This window comes from Mus pahari, chromosome 2 (genome assembly GCF_900095145.1).
Source record: "Mus pahari chromosome 2, PAHARI_EIJ_v1.1, whole genome shotgun sequence".
NCBI classification, from domain to species: domain Eukaryota; kingdom Metazoa; phylum Chordata; class Mammalia; order Rodentia; family Muridae; genus Mus; species Mus pahari.
In genome coordinates this window covers 73,892,228-73,907,851 of record NC_034591.1, presented here as the reverse complement: position 1 = coordinate 73,907,851, position 15,624 = coordinate 73,892,228, and the positions used below count along the sequence as shown (strand labels likewise).

Sequence of the window (15,624 nt, the reverse complement as noted above, 5' to 3'; positions counted from 1 at the left end):
AGAGAGAGAGAGAAACCAACCAGCCATGAACATGTGGAGAGAGAGGGTGGAGGGAAAGGGGAGGAGGAAGGGGTGAGGGGACGGGGGTGGGGGTGGGGGGGAGAAGGGAAGAGGAGGGGGCATGCAGCCCCTTTTATAGTGGGTCAGGCCTACCTGGCTGTGGCTGTGGGGTGGAGCTAAGACAGAATGCTAACACTCATGTGCCCCCACCCCCCAGAACACTGGCAAGATGCTTCCTACAGAGAAAAAAACTGCTTTCTGAGCCCTTGGGCAGGCAGCCCTCTATAATACGCTTCTGTGAGCGTCCCAGGCAGCACCGGCTAGGTATGGTATTAGGTTATTCAGCAACGATGGATGAGCTGGGCCTGTCTAATCCACAGCCCCCCCAGCCCCCCCAGGAGAGGAGATATTTGCTGCTTAGGTGTTTAGTCTCCGTTGTGGATTAAGGAAAGAATTAAGCTATTTTTCCAACACGGAGAAGGGCACACTTGCTCTAGGACCCACCACAGAGTAGCAAGTCAGGTCCCACCTCAGGGGTAATGCTGAGCTACAGCTGCCTGGATAGAGGAGCTGTGCACAAGTCCCCCATGAAGGACTTGCCTATTAAGTGGAGTGTAGGAACCACATTCACAAAGCACTAGTTGCTTTCTTATGTACACTATAAAGCCCCTCTCCGCTCAGCTGTGTGCGAAACTCTGTCCCCTTGCCTAAGGGCAAGCTTGCTCCTCCTGAGATGTGGGGCATTTGGGCACACCTGACCCCCACCTAACCCTTCTGTAAGCTTAGCTTCCTTTCTGTGCTCACAAGAGCCTTTTCTTGAGAGACATGGCCTGGCTCTGTGCTGACTCAGTACAGGCAGGGAAAGTGCCTCCAGCCACCATCGGCAGGCCTGGGCGCCATCAGCTCCTGAATTTTCCAAAGAGGGACAGAGGGCAGTTTGCCATTTATAAACAAGAGTCAAAAGATTAAGAGCAAAGCAGCTACCCAGAGGGCTCATAAATGAGAGTGCTCATTCACAAGCCTTTTCCACGAGGAGTCATTTTCCAAAGAGACTTCCTCAGGGGTCTTAGGGAGCTGGGTGTGCCATTTCCTTAGTGGGTGCCAGGCTCTCTCCTGGGGGCCATGATACACTTTAATAGATTGTTTTTGTTTGCTTGCTTTTATTGTTCTGAACTTTTAAACCTACTTTTACTGTTGAGGAATAAACTCAGGAGATTATGGCAAACCTGCGCTCTGCCACCGAGCCACACTCCTAGCTCCTGAGATTTTATTTAATGCCATTCAAATTTTTTCACACCAGCAAGGAGACATCTATGCTGTGAGTTTTGACAAACACCATCTAAGTTGGTAAGATCGGCCTTAACAATGATCTGATTCTAAACACGCAAATGGGTGGCTTTTGAGCCACAGGTGTGCTTTAGGGTGTACTGTTTCTCAGGATAGCTTCAGACTCAGAGGTCAAGGATCCTACCTTTCAATGTGCTGTAGCATGCCAAAGTCTCCCCCCAGCAGCTATGGCCAGAAAGGCCAGCTCCCTTCACAGCCTCACAAGCTTCTATGCCCTTTTCATCTCGTTCTTGTCGCTCTTATTGAAACTGTGAAGCTGGTCTAATCTCAATTGTCAGGCTGGTGTGCTGGGAACATTTCTCATGTGAGCATGTGCCAAATGACTGGTAGACTTCTAGATTTTTATCATGAACTGCCACCGAATTCTCTTGGGTTTTGTTGTTTGGGTTTATTTTTAGTCTTTATTTGATGGGGGGGAGGGGGAATTGTTTGTATGTTGTTGAATGGAGACAGGAACTCCACATGTAGCCCAGGCTGGTCTTAAAATTCTAGATTCCTGAGTGCTAGGATAACAAGCAAATATCACATGCCTAGGTCTCCCGTAATATTTTATATTAAGTGAACTACCCTTTCCCCATTAATTTGCAATCTAGCCATTGTGGGGGTGTGTGCGCATGTTCGTGTGTGTTTTCACGGATCCATTTGTCTATTCTTAGGCCTATGTTTTGATTACTGTGGTCTTCACTGTGCTGGTGGTTGCAAACTCCACTATGTACTTCCAACTACCTGACTCCTCCTGGGCACGTGTCCTTTCTTAAAACTACTCTGCAAAGCCTTTGGGATTTTCTTCTGTTCATGTGCTGGGGCCTTAATCTAGTATCTTGAGTGTGATAGGCCAGTGCTCTATACTGAGTAATGCGTGAGTCCTGTTAGGGACTTTTAATTTTCAGTTTAGGGACAGTAGTATCTTTATCACACTGGATCTCACTAGTCAGACTTGATATGTTACTCTCATCTTCTTTGTATTTCAGAAAATTATCTAGAAATCTTGAATAACCTTGGTTATATTTAGTCCTTAGTATTTCCATGTTTTTTTTTTTTTAATTTTTCATTTTTGAAAAGTATCCTTTTGGGTTTGCATTCTCTTTATCAAGTATGGTTTTTATGTGTGTGTGTGTGTGTGTGTGTGTGTGTGTGTGTGTGTGCTATATCCAATCATCTTTCTAAGCTTTCAGAAGATGACTATAGTGGTTTTCAGTTGGTTTATATTTATTTCTGAATAGGTCACTGCATCCACATATGAATTTTTAGGGGTAGTTTTATTTTTCTTAAACATTTAGTTATTTTGTATGTGTGTGGGTGCATATATATGCGAAGATCAGAGAACAACAGAGGGCTTAGTGCCTTCCTCTTACCTCATGGGTTCTGGGTCCTGAGCTCAGGTCAGGAGGTTTGGTGGCACGTGCTCTACCTGCCTAGCCATCTTGCTCGCTCTCAGTGGTGTTCTTTAAATCTGGATCTTAATCTCTCACAGAAGTGGTGAGTGGCTCCAGTCGGTACAGACTGCGGCATCCAAGCACTTGTCCTTAAGGATCAGCACTTGACCACAAGCAGAATGACCTTCCTGTCTGTGATGGCAGCAGTCATTTGATGCAATTACACTGTATCCTTGGCAACACAAAAGACTATGGGGACACCGTGCTAGAGAAAATGAGATCAATGAAGACAGCAGAAAGAAATCACTCAAGCGAATACAGATTGCAGCACCCCACCCTGTCAGTCACCACCATGTCTCCTGTAACCAACAGAGGCAGCTGCTGACCACGTGTGGACACACCCCTAGCTAGAACAGTGTGCCGTCATTTCAGAAGGACTGGAGTGTGAGAAAACGCCTATTCTAGAGGGAATAAAGTATGATGCTTAGATCAAGGAAAGGCCTATGAAGGAATCAGGTGCTTGGAGGGAAGGTGACAAGGTGAGAGACGCTCCTCACTTAGAGGGATGACAGAGGTGACTAAGACTTCCCTCTCAGAAAGAAACATTAAGGCAAAGCTTGAAGAATGGGGTTGGGCAGAGCAGGTGGAGGGGAGAGCATATGCAGAGGCCCAGAGGAAGGAATGACCCCAAAGAGGCAGGTGTAGATAAAGGCCCAGCATCCGGAGCCAAATGAAGAGGGAGGGGCCATCACTGGGAGGGCCATAAGTTAAGGCATGTGCTGGATTTTAATCTCTGCTTTAGTTATTTGTACTCAGACCACAATAGCAAAGACCACACAGTATATGACTTGAACAATGTAGTCTTATTGTCTCAAAATTCTGGAACATTCTGAAATCAAGGTGTCAACACCTGGACTGTTTGCCAGGGATAGCTCTCTCAGGCTTCTGGTTGACTGCCATTCTGTGTCTCACAAGGTCTGTCTGTGTCTACGCACTAATCTCTTCTTATGATGACGCTGTTGTGTGGATTAGGGCCATCCTGGTGACCTCATTCTAACTTAATCACCTTCTTAAATACCATCACCAAATACAGTCCCACTCAGAGGTCCCGGGGGTCAGGACTTCATATGTGAATTTTAGTGGACACAATGTAGCTCATGATAGTCTTGCAAAGAGAAGAGCCCTTACTTTTGAGCATAGGATGGTGTGATTGCATCTATGTTTTTAAAGATTACACTGCCTTGGTGAAGGGGCAGGACGGGAAATGGGGGTGTCAGGATCAATGATATTCAAATCCTGGGTCTTCCTCCTGGTTATGATATTGCTATCCAGTAAATGGGGCCAGCTAGGCCAAGTATTGTCTCAGTCCAGACCTTGAGTGTTCAGCTTCCTTGAGTATGGCTGAGAGAAGGACTGGTGCCATGGGGAGGAGAGGTAGTGTTAAGAAGGTGAAGGCTGCCAGGCCATGCCTGGGTCTTTAGGAGTAGGAGAGGCCAAGACCCAGCCTTGACTTCTTGAGAGAAAGAGTGAGCATATCTAGAATTCCTTCTTTAGTGGGCTTGCCATGGCACAGCAGAGGAAAGTATCTAGTCCTCACACGGGACAGTACTCCCAAGCTTGATCAGCAAATGGCCCATGTGGGTTCAAGGAATCTACAAGAAAACACCCACTGGGCCCACGCTGCTCCAACAGTTCCTTCATTCTGAAGGAAGAATGATCTTGACTGTTTTTCTCACCATTTGCTCCCTACTGATCAAACAGGTTATTTTTTTCTCAGGCAACCTGGACCATAGGAAGACATCAGGGCTCATGCTTAGCCTGGAGTCTATGAAACTGGGCAAGGTAAATCCTGCTCAGCCCATGGATTGTCACACTGAAGAGTATTAGAGCCCACCAGGCTCTCGGCGCTTCTCCTTGGCCACATGGTCAAACATGGCCTTACTCCTGACAGCAACACAACCAGAAAGGAACTTTCCTCTCCAGGCAATTAGAACCCACAATCTGACGATTTGGATGTCATTCAGATAGGGGGTCAAGAAGAGGCAAATCACATGATCCATGAACAAGGGACAGCATACCTAAACAACCGGGTCACACAGGAAGTGTGGGACAAAATTCCCAGCCCCTTCCTACCCTGCAAAGTCATTTACCTCACATTCTTCTGGTTTGTAGCAATGTTGAAGCATCGTCTATGCCCTCTTGGTGTCTGAGTGGTGTCAGTAGTCTCCTGTTAAACTCAGGATAGTGCCCCTCACATCCCAGCCAGAGAATATGGATGCTATGGAGCCACTAAGAGTGAGTTCTAAGAAGGACTGAATGCAGTTGAGGCAGCGGGTCTGATCGAGAGCACCGGTGGCCAGCCATGGCACAGTCACAGTGCTTCACCATATTCACTTAAAGCCTAGGCCTTTGCAAGCGCTCTTTCCCAGCAAGACAGGAGGCAGAAGGACCACACCCAGCAAATAGGCCAAATGAAGCTATTGGGCTAAGCTGTGTCCCCTCAAAGGACATGTAAACCCTAAGTGTCTCTGAATAAGGTCTTATCTGGAACTGGGGTTGCTGTGCATGCCACTGCTTAAGATGAGGTCATACTGGAACAGTGTGCCCTTCAATCAACTGAGGTCCTCAGAAACAAGATGTAGGGAGCAAGCAGCCAAGTGACAACAGAGGCAAGGTCCTGGATGCTGCACCTATAAGCCAAGGAGCACTACAAGTCAAGGGAGACATGAACAGGTTCTCCCTGTGGCCTTCAGAGGGAGCACACCTTGGTTTGGGAGCACTGGGGTCTAGGACTATGAACAAAAGGACCTCTCTTGTTGCGGCAGCCCTAAGAAAGTCATGCAAAGCCTAAGACATCAAGCTCTTCGCTCCCTCAATGAATACGAGATGTACACGTGCATATACACACACATACACAGACACACAGACAGACACGCGCGTGCGTGCGCGCGCACACACACGCGCACACACACACACACACACACACACACACCAGAGGCAGCCACTCTGATATACAGCCACATTATGAACCCTTACAAGTTCTTTTCAGCTTTCCTTCCTGGAACCCAGAATCTGCTCTTTGAGTCTGAAGTGTCTGTGACATAGGCAGCAAAGTCGTATTTCTCCTAGGCTGCCCGGTATTCAGGCTGGACCTAAACTCCAGTCATCTTTGAGAACCAGAGCCTAGCTTCCCTTCCTCCACATCTTCCATCTCATGGGTCCAGGGAATAAGGCCGCTGGGGTTCTGGAGTGCATTTGGGTACCTGGCACACATTGTAGTGTTCAAAGAGAGATAAGAAGCCGATGTCGCTGCGTGCCTCGATGCCTCGGAGGAGCGTGATGTTCCCATCGCCAGAGTCTAGCTCCACTACATCATTGAAAACATTAGACACTGCTCTCCCGGTCAGGAGAAGATTGACAAGTTCCTGTTGATGAGAGAAGGGGAAGCTGCGTCAGATCTCTGAAATCAGCCTTGGGAGGGCGGGCGGACAGGAGGCTGAGAACAAGGGAAAAAGGGTGGAGGAGGAAAGAACCCAAGGAAGGCGAGAACCAGAGTGCAGAGCTGGGACAGCAGAGGCTTGCTTCTTCTAGAGGCTCTGATGGGAGAATTCTACCAACTGCTTCCATCAAAGCATTTTGAGGGACTCAGCAAGCTAGCTGCAAGCATTCCTTAAACAAAGACTGTACACAGGAGCCTGTCAGCAGTCAGAGGTGGAGGGACGTTAGAGACGCTACAACACAGCTCCCTGCTCCGGGCCAGCCAGGGAGGTCAAGGATGTATCTGTGAGGTAGAAACCTAGTCTAGGATATGAGTAGGACTATAAAAATGTGTGCACAGTGTTCCCTGCCCCACACAGACACACAGTCACATAACCAAGTAGCTTTGTTGGAGAGTGACCTCTGGGAGGGTCTTGAAAAATTGTTTTTAAAAATAAGCATTTTAATGTTTGAAATGACATTAGACTTCAATGGAAGTTGCAAAAATAGTCCAGAGAGTTCCTGTTTACCCTTCACCCAGCTTCCCTCAACGATAACATCTCAGAGAAGCTGTACATCTCCTAGCCAGGGAGCCAGCCAACCCTGCACACTGTAGTACCAAGGAGGTACCCTGGTCTTACTAGGGACTCACAGGGATGCTAAGGAAAGCAGGGTGGGGCAAGAGCAAAGGCAGAGAGGGCAGTGAGAAGGTGGTGTTGAGCCTGCCTTGGATAGTATCCAATGGACCTGTGGCTCATGCCTCACACCTAGCCAAGCATCAAATGTGCAACCTCAGACTTGGACTTGGTGTCGATGACTGAATGGCACCTCCAGGAGTATCCATCTACTGCAGTGGAGCACTGAGGCTGGAGAACCCTTCATCCCATCAATGGTCAGAAATAAACAGCCTGATGGATGAGAAAGGACTTGTCCTGGCCATGTATCCTGAAAGTGACTGGGCTGAACCTTCCCTGACACCTACTGAGTGCGGCACCCGCGTCACCCTGGCTACCCTGGTGGCAATCCTGCCGAGACAAGCACTGCAGCTGAAAGGTGGCAGCTTCTGAGGACTCTCTGGGGATGGACTCTGATTAATCCACCCCTAGCATTCAGATAAGCAGTCCCTCTGCAAGGCTAGCATGGCCGGTGAGGAAGCACACAGCTGTCTCCTAGGCCGCAGGAATGGCGTGGCCATCTCTACCCAACCTATGCTCTGCAGGGCAGAGTTCAGAGAAGTGTTTTCTCTTTAATTGTGAAACTGATGTTCCGGGTAAAAGACACAAACACCCCTGCCCCAGTGACAGTTAGGCCTCCACTGATGGTCACCAAGGGGCCTTCATTAGAAGGAGACAGTTAAGGGCCTCATTGTGTCCTTGAAGGGGAAATGACAAAGTAATTCAAAGGAAATAACTGTTCTGAGCTACTGTACCTCAGGTCAGAGGTCACTGAGAAAAGTACTGTCTTGGTTTTGTGTGTGTGTGTGTGTGTGTGTGTGTGTGTGTGTATTTGGAAAGTTTTCCCATCTGGTTTTCAATGAGAAGAGAGGTCCCTGCTCTTCCCTCCCAGCAGGAAGTCTTGAGCTAGGAGCACGTTCCACACCCCCCCCACACCCCCGAAGCACTTAGGTGAGAGGACCTTGCAATAGCAAAGCTTAGCCACCATCCAGTCCATTGCTACTCAGAGTGTGTGCTCTGGACTGCTTCTGCCCAGGGGGACTTGTTTTAGAAATTCGGGCTCCATATGGCTGTAATCCCAGCACTTAAGGAGGCTGAGACTAGAGGGTCTGGTATGGCCTGGGTTCCGTAGCAAGACACAGTCTCAAAAGAACAAGAAGAAAATAAAGCAGAAATTCCCTGCCCTAGACCCAGCCCAGCCTGAGTCAGAGCCTGCTTTTCAACATAACCCACAGGGACTGGTGTGCAAACCAAAGCTCCGCAGCCATGGACTGGCCAGATGCCTCTTCCACAGGAACGAACGTTGAGCTCAGGAAAGGAGGAAGACACCTCACCTCCTTCTGTAGTGTAGTGAGAGCAGGCTTGAACCCAGGCCTGGATGATGCTGGTCTAGCCTCCTCTGGCCCCCTCCTCCTAGGCAGCTCCATTCTCTGCCCCTCAACAAGAGTAAGCTCCCTTGGGGCAAAGAAAAAGAACCCAGGAGAGCAAGGCCACCAGGCAAGCCCGAAGAGCAGACATTCTCCACAGCTTTCTTCTAGGGAGGGGCAGAAGCCAACTCCTCACCCCTCTGTGGGTGTCTGTTATACCACAGACCACAGACCACAAACCTGTCCTTGCATGGGACTAAGGTAGGCTTCCAGGGTTAGGCATAAGTGAGTCAAAATCCCAGAACAACTGGTTCCCTAGCTGGGGCAGAAGACTGTGCGTTCTGGCTCCTGCGTACCCAGAGACAACATGTTAATATGACTCACACGGCCATTCTCAGAGGCCTTGGGAAAGGAAGCTGTCTTCATGCAGACAAGAGAGGCTCGTGATGCTCTTTAGTGGCATTACCTGACAGGGAGTATGAATGACAAGTGAGGTTAGGGTCTCTCTGGTCCCCAACAGGGCTTTTTTGTAAAGACGCAGAGGGAAGGGCAGTTGAGAAGGCAATGACCTCTGCATGTGTAATCAATGCATGCTGCTACCCAGGGTTACCAGCCACGCTGGGGCATGTTTCAACAGCCTGGGCTCTGTGCAGTTCAGCACGAAGTGGAACTTATGTTCCACCTCTTCTGCATCCCCGTGGCTCTAAGAATACCAGTCAGCAGGAAGCGTGCTAAATGGGGAAAGCAATCTGAGCTTTCTTCCAAGGTCTCCATGGCAGTGAAGCCCAGAGGCAGGCTCACAAAGGCTGCCGGGGGGTGTTTGAGATGAAGAACGGAGGAAGGCGCTCAGGATGGGGAAGGCTCCCAGGTTTCCCCTCTGCAGCCCCACTGCCTCCTGACCTGTGTACAGTATCCGTGAGCTCCAATGAGATGGCTGCTGGGGACATCGAAGTCCTGCCGGACACTAGAAAACATGAAAGAGAGAGACATTAGTGTGTGTGTGTGTGTGTGTGTGTGTGTGTGTGTGTGTGTGTGTGTGTGTGGTGCACCGAGGAGCCAGGCGCTCTCTCTGGGTCTGGGCTATGGATTTCAGATCTGAGAATCTAAGCATTCTTGTTACATTGTGACCCCTCTGGGGAGGTGGTGACACAAAAATGGCCTCCATTTTGATCACACCAAAATCTAGTGAGTGAAATGTAAAGGGCCGTTGGGCTGGGAATCCAATGTCCAAAATTCACACCACAGCTACTAGGTACAGTGGTGAGGAGGGTGTGTGTGTGTGTGTGTGTGTGTGTGTGTGTGTGTGTGTGAGTGTGTGCTCATCTCTGGGCCTCAGTCGAGCCAGTCTGTTAAAAAGGAGGAACTGGCTGGAACGGACTCTAATGGCTTTGCTGTGGTTTCAGTATGGCTGGAGTATGTCTCCCAAGGGATCATGTGCTAAAATGTAACTCCCATTGTGAGGTAGTAAGAGTGTAAAAAGTGTGTACATGCATGACTAGAGGCCACGGGCTGATGTCTGATATCCTCTATAACTCTCCACCTTTTGATTATGTGTGTGTATGTGTGTACACATGAATACACACATACATGAACATGCAACCACCTGCCACAGCGAAACAGAGGACTACTTCCAACCAACAAGAGTTGGTTCTTTTTTTCCTCCATGTGGGATTCAGGGATTGGACTCAGGTCACTAGGCTTGGTGGCAAATGCTCTTTCCCACTGAGTCATCGTGACAGCCTCTGCTTTATCTTTTAAAACATTTCCTTCGAGAATTTCACACGTGTGCACACACACACACATACACACACACACACTGAAATATGATATCTACCCCCTTTAGTCCTAGCTCCTCCCAGATCCTCCAATCACACTCTTGCCAACTTCACGATAGCCCACTAAGTGCAGGTAGTGTTGGCTATATGCAGATGGGTGGCACTGCCTTATTTAATTTTCTTTTTTAGACAGGGTCTCTCACTGAACCTAGGGCTCACCAATCTGGCCAGACAGGCTGGCCAGTGGGGCTCACTGTCTGCACCGTGGATCCACAGAAATCCTCCTGTCTTCTCAGTGGTGGGATTACAGCTGTTCACAGCCACACCTGGCTCTATTACACAAGTCCTGGGGATCTGAACTCAGGACTTCACACTGAAGAAGTGAGGACTTTCCCAACTGAGCCACCTCCCTAGCCCAAGAACGTAGACTCTTAGTAACTATGGTGTTTAGAGTTGAGGCCTTTAGGATTAGACTACGGTTGGGTAAAGTCATTAGGATGAAGCCACTATGGTTGCCTTCTGATAGACTGATCAGGTGAGACAGAGGGGAGAGCAGAGAGAGGGGAAAAGGAAAGAAGAGAGGTGGAGGGAGGGAGATGGAGGAGGCATACATGTACTCCCTTTGCTTTTGTGTGGTCCCTGTACCTCCTCAGGACTCTGCCAGCAAGAAGATCATCAGGGGATCCAGACCCTCAACTCCCAGAACCATAAGCCAAAATATATACTTCTCATTTAAAAGTGACCATGTCCATGGTATGAAGTTGTTGGCAATAGAAGTCAGCCTACCATAGAAAGCCTACTCGAGGCTGTGACAACAGCCGTTGCCACCTGAGCACAGCTTTTGTTTTGGACAACACACTCCCAAGATTCCCTACCCACACAAGAAAACCCTGTCAAAGAAACAGCTGGCTTGCCAAAGGTCCTTTGCTCATGGATGATGGGATAGTGGAAGACCCTGGCAGCTAGTGTCCAAGGTCTGGGTACCCGCTTCCTGTCTCTTTACCAAAAGAAATTCTGTAAACCAGAGAAGTGGGTGTAAGCTGAGAGGAAGCTGATGGATGAGAGCTGGCCAAGAGGAAGCATCAAAGTCTGCAGCCTCAAAGCCCTTCCTGCCATCACCTTAGTCCTACCATAGGATCTGGTCCTTCGGGCCTCCTAAAGTAAGTCTTGCTTGACGCACCAATGTCATGTGTCCCAGAGCCAGTCAGCCAGCACACAGGAAAATAGCCATGGCCACTGACCACACACATCACGAGGCCCCCATGCAAGAAAGACTTACTACATCTATTTAATAGATGTGGAAAGAGGCTCGGACACTTGGCCACTGGGAGATGGTAAGGTGAGAACGCCTGGAGCTTAAGCCTCCACGGCTACACACAGACCCAAATGCACACTGCCCCCCTGGCCCTATGCCCAGGGCCTGATCTGCTCACTACATCCACAACCCAGAAGAAGCACTGAGCTAGGGCCAAGGGTAGCAAGGGCTCAGTGACGGGTCACTTGTTTTTCCATTTAGTGGAAGACAAGCAAGAACCTGGTCTCAATGGATGCTACAACTCTAAGGTCCCCAAAATGCACACTCCAGTCCTCTTCCCTTCCCAGATAACATACTCAAACTCCTTCATACTTCCCCCACCCGCAAAGATATGTGTGTGTGTGTGTGTGTGTGTGTGTGTGTGTGTGTGGTTTTATACCTGATAGTCAAATGGGAAAGTGGTGCTCAGGAGATAGACTCTAGGTAGAACCACAGAGGCCTGTTTAGAACCACAGAAGCCCAGGGTCCTCTGGGAAGGTCTGTAGGTCTTGCCCACTAGAAGCCGACCAGCGTGCCTGGGACAGAGCCAGCAAGGGGTGACTCACAGCAAGCACAGTGCTGGGTTGGCGCTAGCTGAGGCAGAAGAATTGATGGAAACGTTCTCTGTGGCATATACAACATCTTCTGACGAGAAGAAAATAACCTCAAAGCAGTCCTGGGGGGACTGATAAACATCACTGGCCGCCGGCCACCTGGGGCTTTCAGAAGCAGCCCGATCTTCATAAGCTCTCAGCCGCGTGTTCACCCAGCGGGCTCGAAAGCCTGCGTCAGCTGGGAGAAGAGGGACTAGCAGAACGGACAATGGGAGGAAATGGTAATTGCATCCTTAGGTGCAAACACGATGGGAAATTCAGAAGTTGCCTGGATCTTAAAAGGGAGGGACATGTGTATTTCACATTAGGGCACCCGGGAGACGCCAAGGAGCAGCTTATGGCTTAAGAGATTTACAACTTTGGCAACCAGCAATGCCCAGTCCTCCCCTGGGGAGTTCTGACAAGGCCCACGTGTGAGGAGTGCTGGTCAGAGGCCATCCTCCTCTGCTTTGGCTACACAAGAGATCAGCTTACACAGAAGCCCGATTCAGCCCTGAGTTCTAGGGCCAGCCTACTGTAGAATAATTGCAAGCCTTTCCTCCCTAGGCCCCAGCCTCCCATTCTGGAGCAAAACGGTCTTTGACTGAATTATGTCTCCCCAAATCCATACATTAAAGAAACAAACCTGCTTATAATCCCAGTTACTCAGGAGGCAGAGGCAGGAAGATTGAAAATCCAAGGTCAAACTGGTGCTGCGGTCTGCACCTTTAATCCCAGCACTTGGGTGGAGGCAAGCAGGTCTCTGAGTTCGAGGCCTGCCTGATCTACAGATCGAGAACCAGGGCCAGAGAAATCCTAGCTTAAAAAATAACCTCAAAGCAGTTGACAAACAAAATTAAAAAGAAAAAAGAAAGAAAAGAAAGAAGTCCATTGTCAGCTGGGTTAGAGTAAGACTGTTTCAAAATTAAAAATTGAAAAGGATTGTTTAGCTCAGTGGTAGAACATTTGTCCAACAAATGTGACCCTCTCAGTTCAATCCTCAGTATAGTAACATGTACACACACACACACACACACAAACACATGCCCACGCGCGCGCACACACACAGACACAGACACACAGACACACACAGATACATACAGACACACAGAGACAAACACACACACTCACACACACACAGGCACACAAACACACTCAAGTCCCAATCAACTATGAGAGCCTCACAATATGCATCTAGGGAAAGTGAGGGCCTTTGAATGGGTGCTTTATATTAAAATGAAGCCACTAAGGTGGGTCCTGACCCCACCACCCTGCAGAGTTCTAAGAATAAGGTTCCATAGCCAGTGGATCTGTATCTGTACTACATCAGTGTGTTCCCAGCCTTGTTAGCACCAGCCTAGGATACTAGGACAAGGGACTTCCAATGTCACTGTAGACTTAAAGCTCCCTTTTAACAAAATCTTCTGGGCAGAAGTCCACTTTATAGACGCCAAGGACAGAGCTTCTATGTTGAAGGCAAAGATTAGCTTGCTCCATAATTCCCACTAGGATCCTGAGTTACAAAAGCTAAGAGGCCAGGGTCCATCCATATGGCCAAACCATATGCCAGAAGCTGTCCTATGCTTCAGGTCCCTCCAGCAAACTCTGCTTTCCTAAACTGCAAGGCCAAGAAGCACACAGAGGGAAAGCCTCCATTAACCTGGCCTGGCAGGTGGGACTCAGTAACTGTTCCCAACACCTCAGCATTTGGGAGGAATGGGCCAGGACCAAGAAAGCTGCCCTGTGGGTCACCTAGTGACAAGGGGCCACAGAGAGCACTGCTTGGCAGGCTAGCAAAAACCAAGCCCCTCCAATCTCTTCACCATCTGGAGGACCCTGAACCACTGACCAGAGGCAAAGAATACACCAAGAGAGCCTCAGGGCTAGGAGAGCCCCAAGGGCTCAAGGTAGGCTCTGGGAGAGGACCATCTCACAGCAGTTGGTGCTTCCACTGTGGAGCAAGCGGGACAACACAGGATAGGATCTGTAGCTGCAGATTCTTCCAAATGCATTCTTCTCTCAAAAGCGTTGGGAGGCCAGGAGGGCAGGACCCTCATCTCTCACTGATGGGGAAACTGAAGTCCCAGAAAAGACTGGACTTCATTGCTGTGTGGCCACACGGTTGGCAGTGCCAGTGTTCTATGTGGTCTGACATACAGCCAGACATTAGCCTGGCCAGCCAGCTCCAGGCAGGCCAAACCCCTGAAGCCCCACCTAGGTTAGGTTCTACCAACCCTGGCTCCAGCCAGCTTGTCCCTTCACCTAAAAGTCTCCCATGTGAACTTGGCATTTGGCACAGAAACTTCTAAACAGAAGGGACAATAATAGGCACATGTAGCCTAGAGACACAGCCCCATCTCTAGCCCACTTACCTGAAAAAAAGGCAGGTTGGTGGCCAGCTCAACCTCAGTCTATCCAAGTGACCAACCCCTACCTCCCTCCTAGCCTGATGGAATGAGAGACCAGGGAAAGATTAGTGATCTCTGGGAACTTCTGGGATGGGAACAAGGGTGGTTGGTCCCTGACACGTATCTTTGAAAGCCTTGTGTGAACGGAAACCAGCCATCCCTTTTCTGCCTAAGCACTAGTACTTGGGCTCTGCAGAGCCATGTCCCTGGGTGAGCTCTTATGCCCCTGTCCAAGAGCTGCACTCCTGCACCCCCAACCTACTTCAAAGGGGTGAGTTTCTGCACTGAGACAGGCAGCTGTAATACAGCTGAGAGAATCTGGCCTCTACATCGGTGAGGGCTGGGTTTAAGCCCAAAGGCTGCCATTTAAAATGTGTCCCTTCTTGGGAGTCTATGTCCCCAAAGGCCACATGAGCATGGCGATGCCGCCTATTATGGGTTACTGTGAGAACAGAGTAAGATAAACTATATAAAGCCTCTGGCATGTGGTAAATGTCACTTCCTTTTTCTTACAATCACAATAATCAAAAACAGGAAAACAATGACTGAGAGGTCACAATTCCTGCCACCTTGACCATTCATGTCACAGCCAAGAGCCTATGGTGAACCTGGGCCTTCAAAAAGGCCACACTGTAGCTGAGGACATCTACAAAGGACTGGGGGAGATGGTTCTTTCAGGAAGGGCCAGAGGGACGGGACAGTGGTGAGATATGTGAATGCCAGGCCTCTTCTTCCACGGGTGCTGTGGTCCCCTAGGATAACAACAGCTACCCTACAGGGTTGTTATAATGAGGGATCAGACCATGGAGAAGTCTTGCACATTGTGAAAGCATCTTATCAAGAGGGTCCTGCCCATGCCCAGGCAGTGAGAAGAGAGCACATGGTGTAAGGAAGCTCCGCAGAGTGAAGAAGGGCCTGTCTGAAGGAAGAAGAAAAAGAAAGAACCGGAACCCAGGGTCCTCACTACTTCCCAGCATCCCCAAGGGACCCACGATCCTCACGACTGCGCAGTGTATCCCCACGCTGCCTGTGCGTCCTGACTCATGATCTCTCCCTGGTTCTCACACCACTCCTCTCAGATAATTCCTACAGAATGCTTCTTTTTTTTTCTGTCTGACAAGCCCTAATTGCCAATCTTCACAGCCTTGCTAAGAGTTCCTTCCTCCATAAAGAGACCCAGCCCTTCTTTACCTCAGAGAGAAATACCTCATCTCTCCTCTCCTTCCTTCCGTCCGTCCTATCTCCAGGGCCCATACCAATTGTTCTCATATGACCTCTTTGCCCCTCTAGGCAACAGGGGCATTTAGGACCAG

General features: G+C 49.3%; 1 protein-coding gene across 2 annotated transcripts in view; it reads right to left on the bottom strand.

The window, feature by feature from the left end:
- Positions 1–15,624, bottom strand: part of Mindy4 (MINDY lysine 48 deubiquitinase 4) — a 103,650-nt gene that overhangs the window by 12,700 nt on the left and 75,326 nt on the right. For both annotated transcript variants that reach the window (XM_021190936.1, XM_029535588.1), the window contains 2 exons: positions 9,142–9,205; positions 5,987–6,148 (listed from right to left, as the gene is read on the bottom strand). In XM_021190936.1, coding sequence (XP_021046595.1) covers positions 5,987–6,148; positions 9,142–9,205 — 226 coding nt within the window. The remainder of the gene's footprint in view (positions 1–5,986; positions 6,149–9,141; positions 9,206–15,624) is intronic.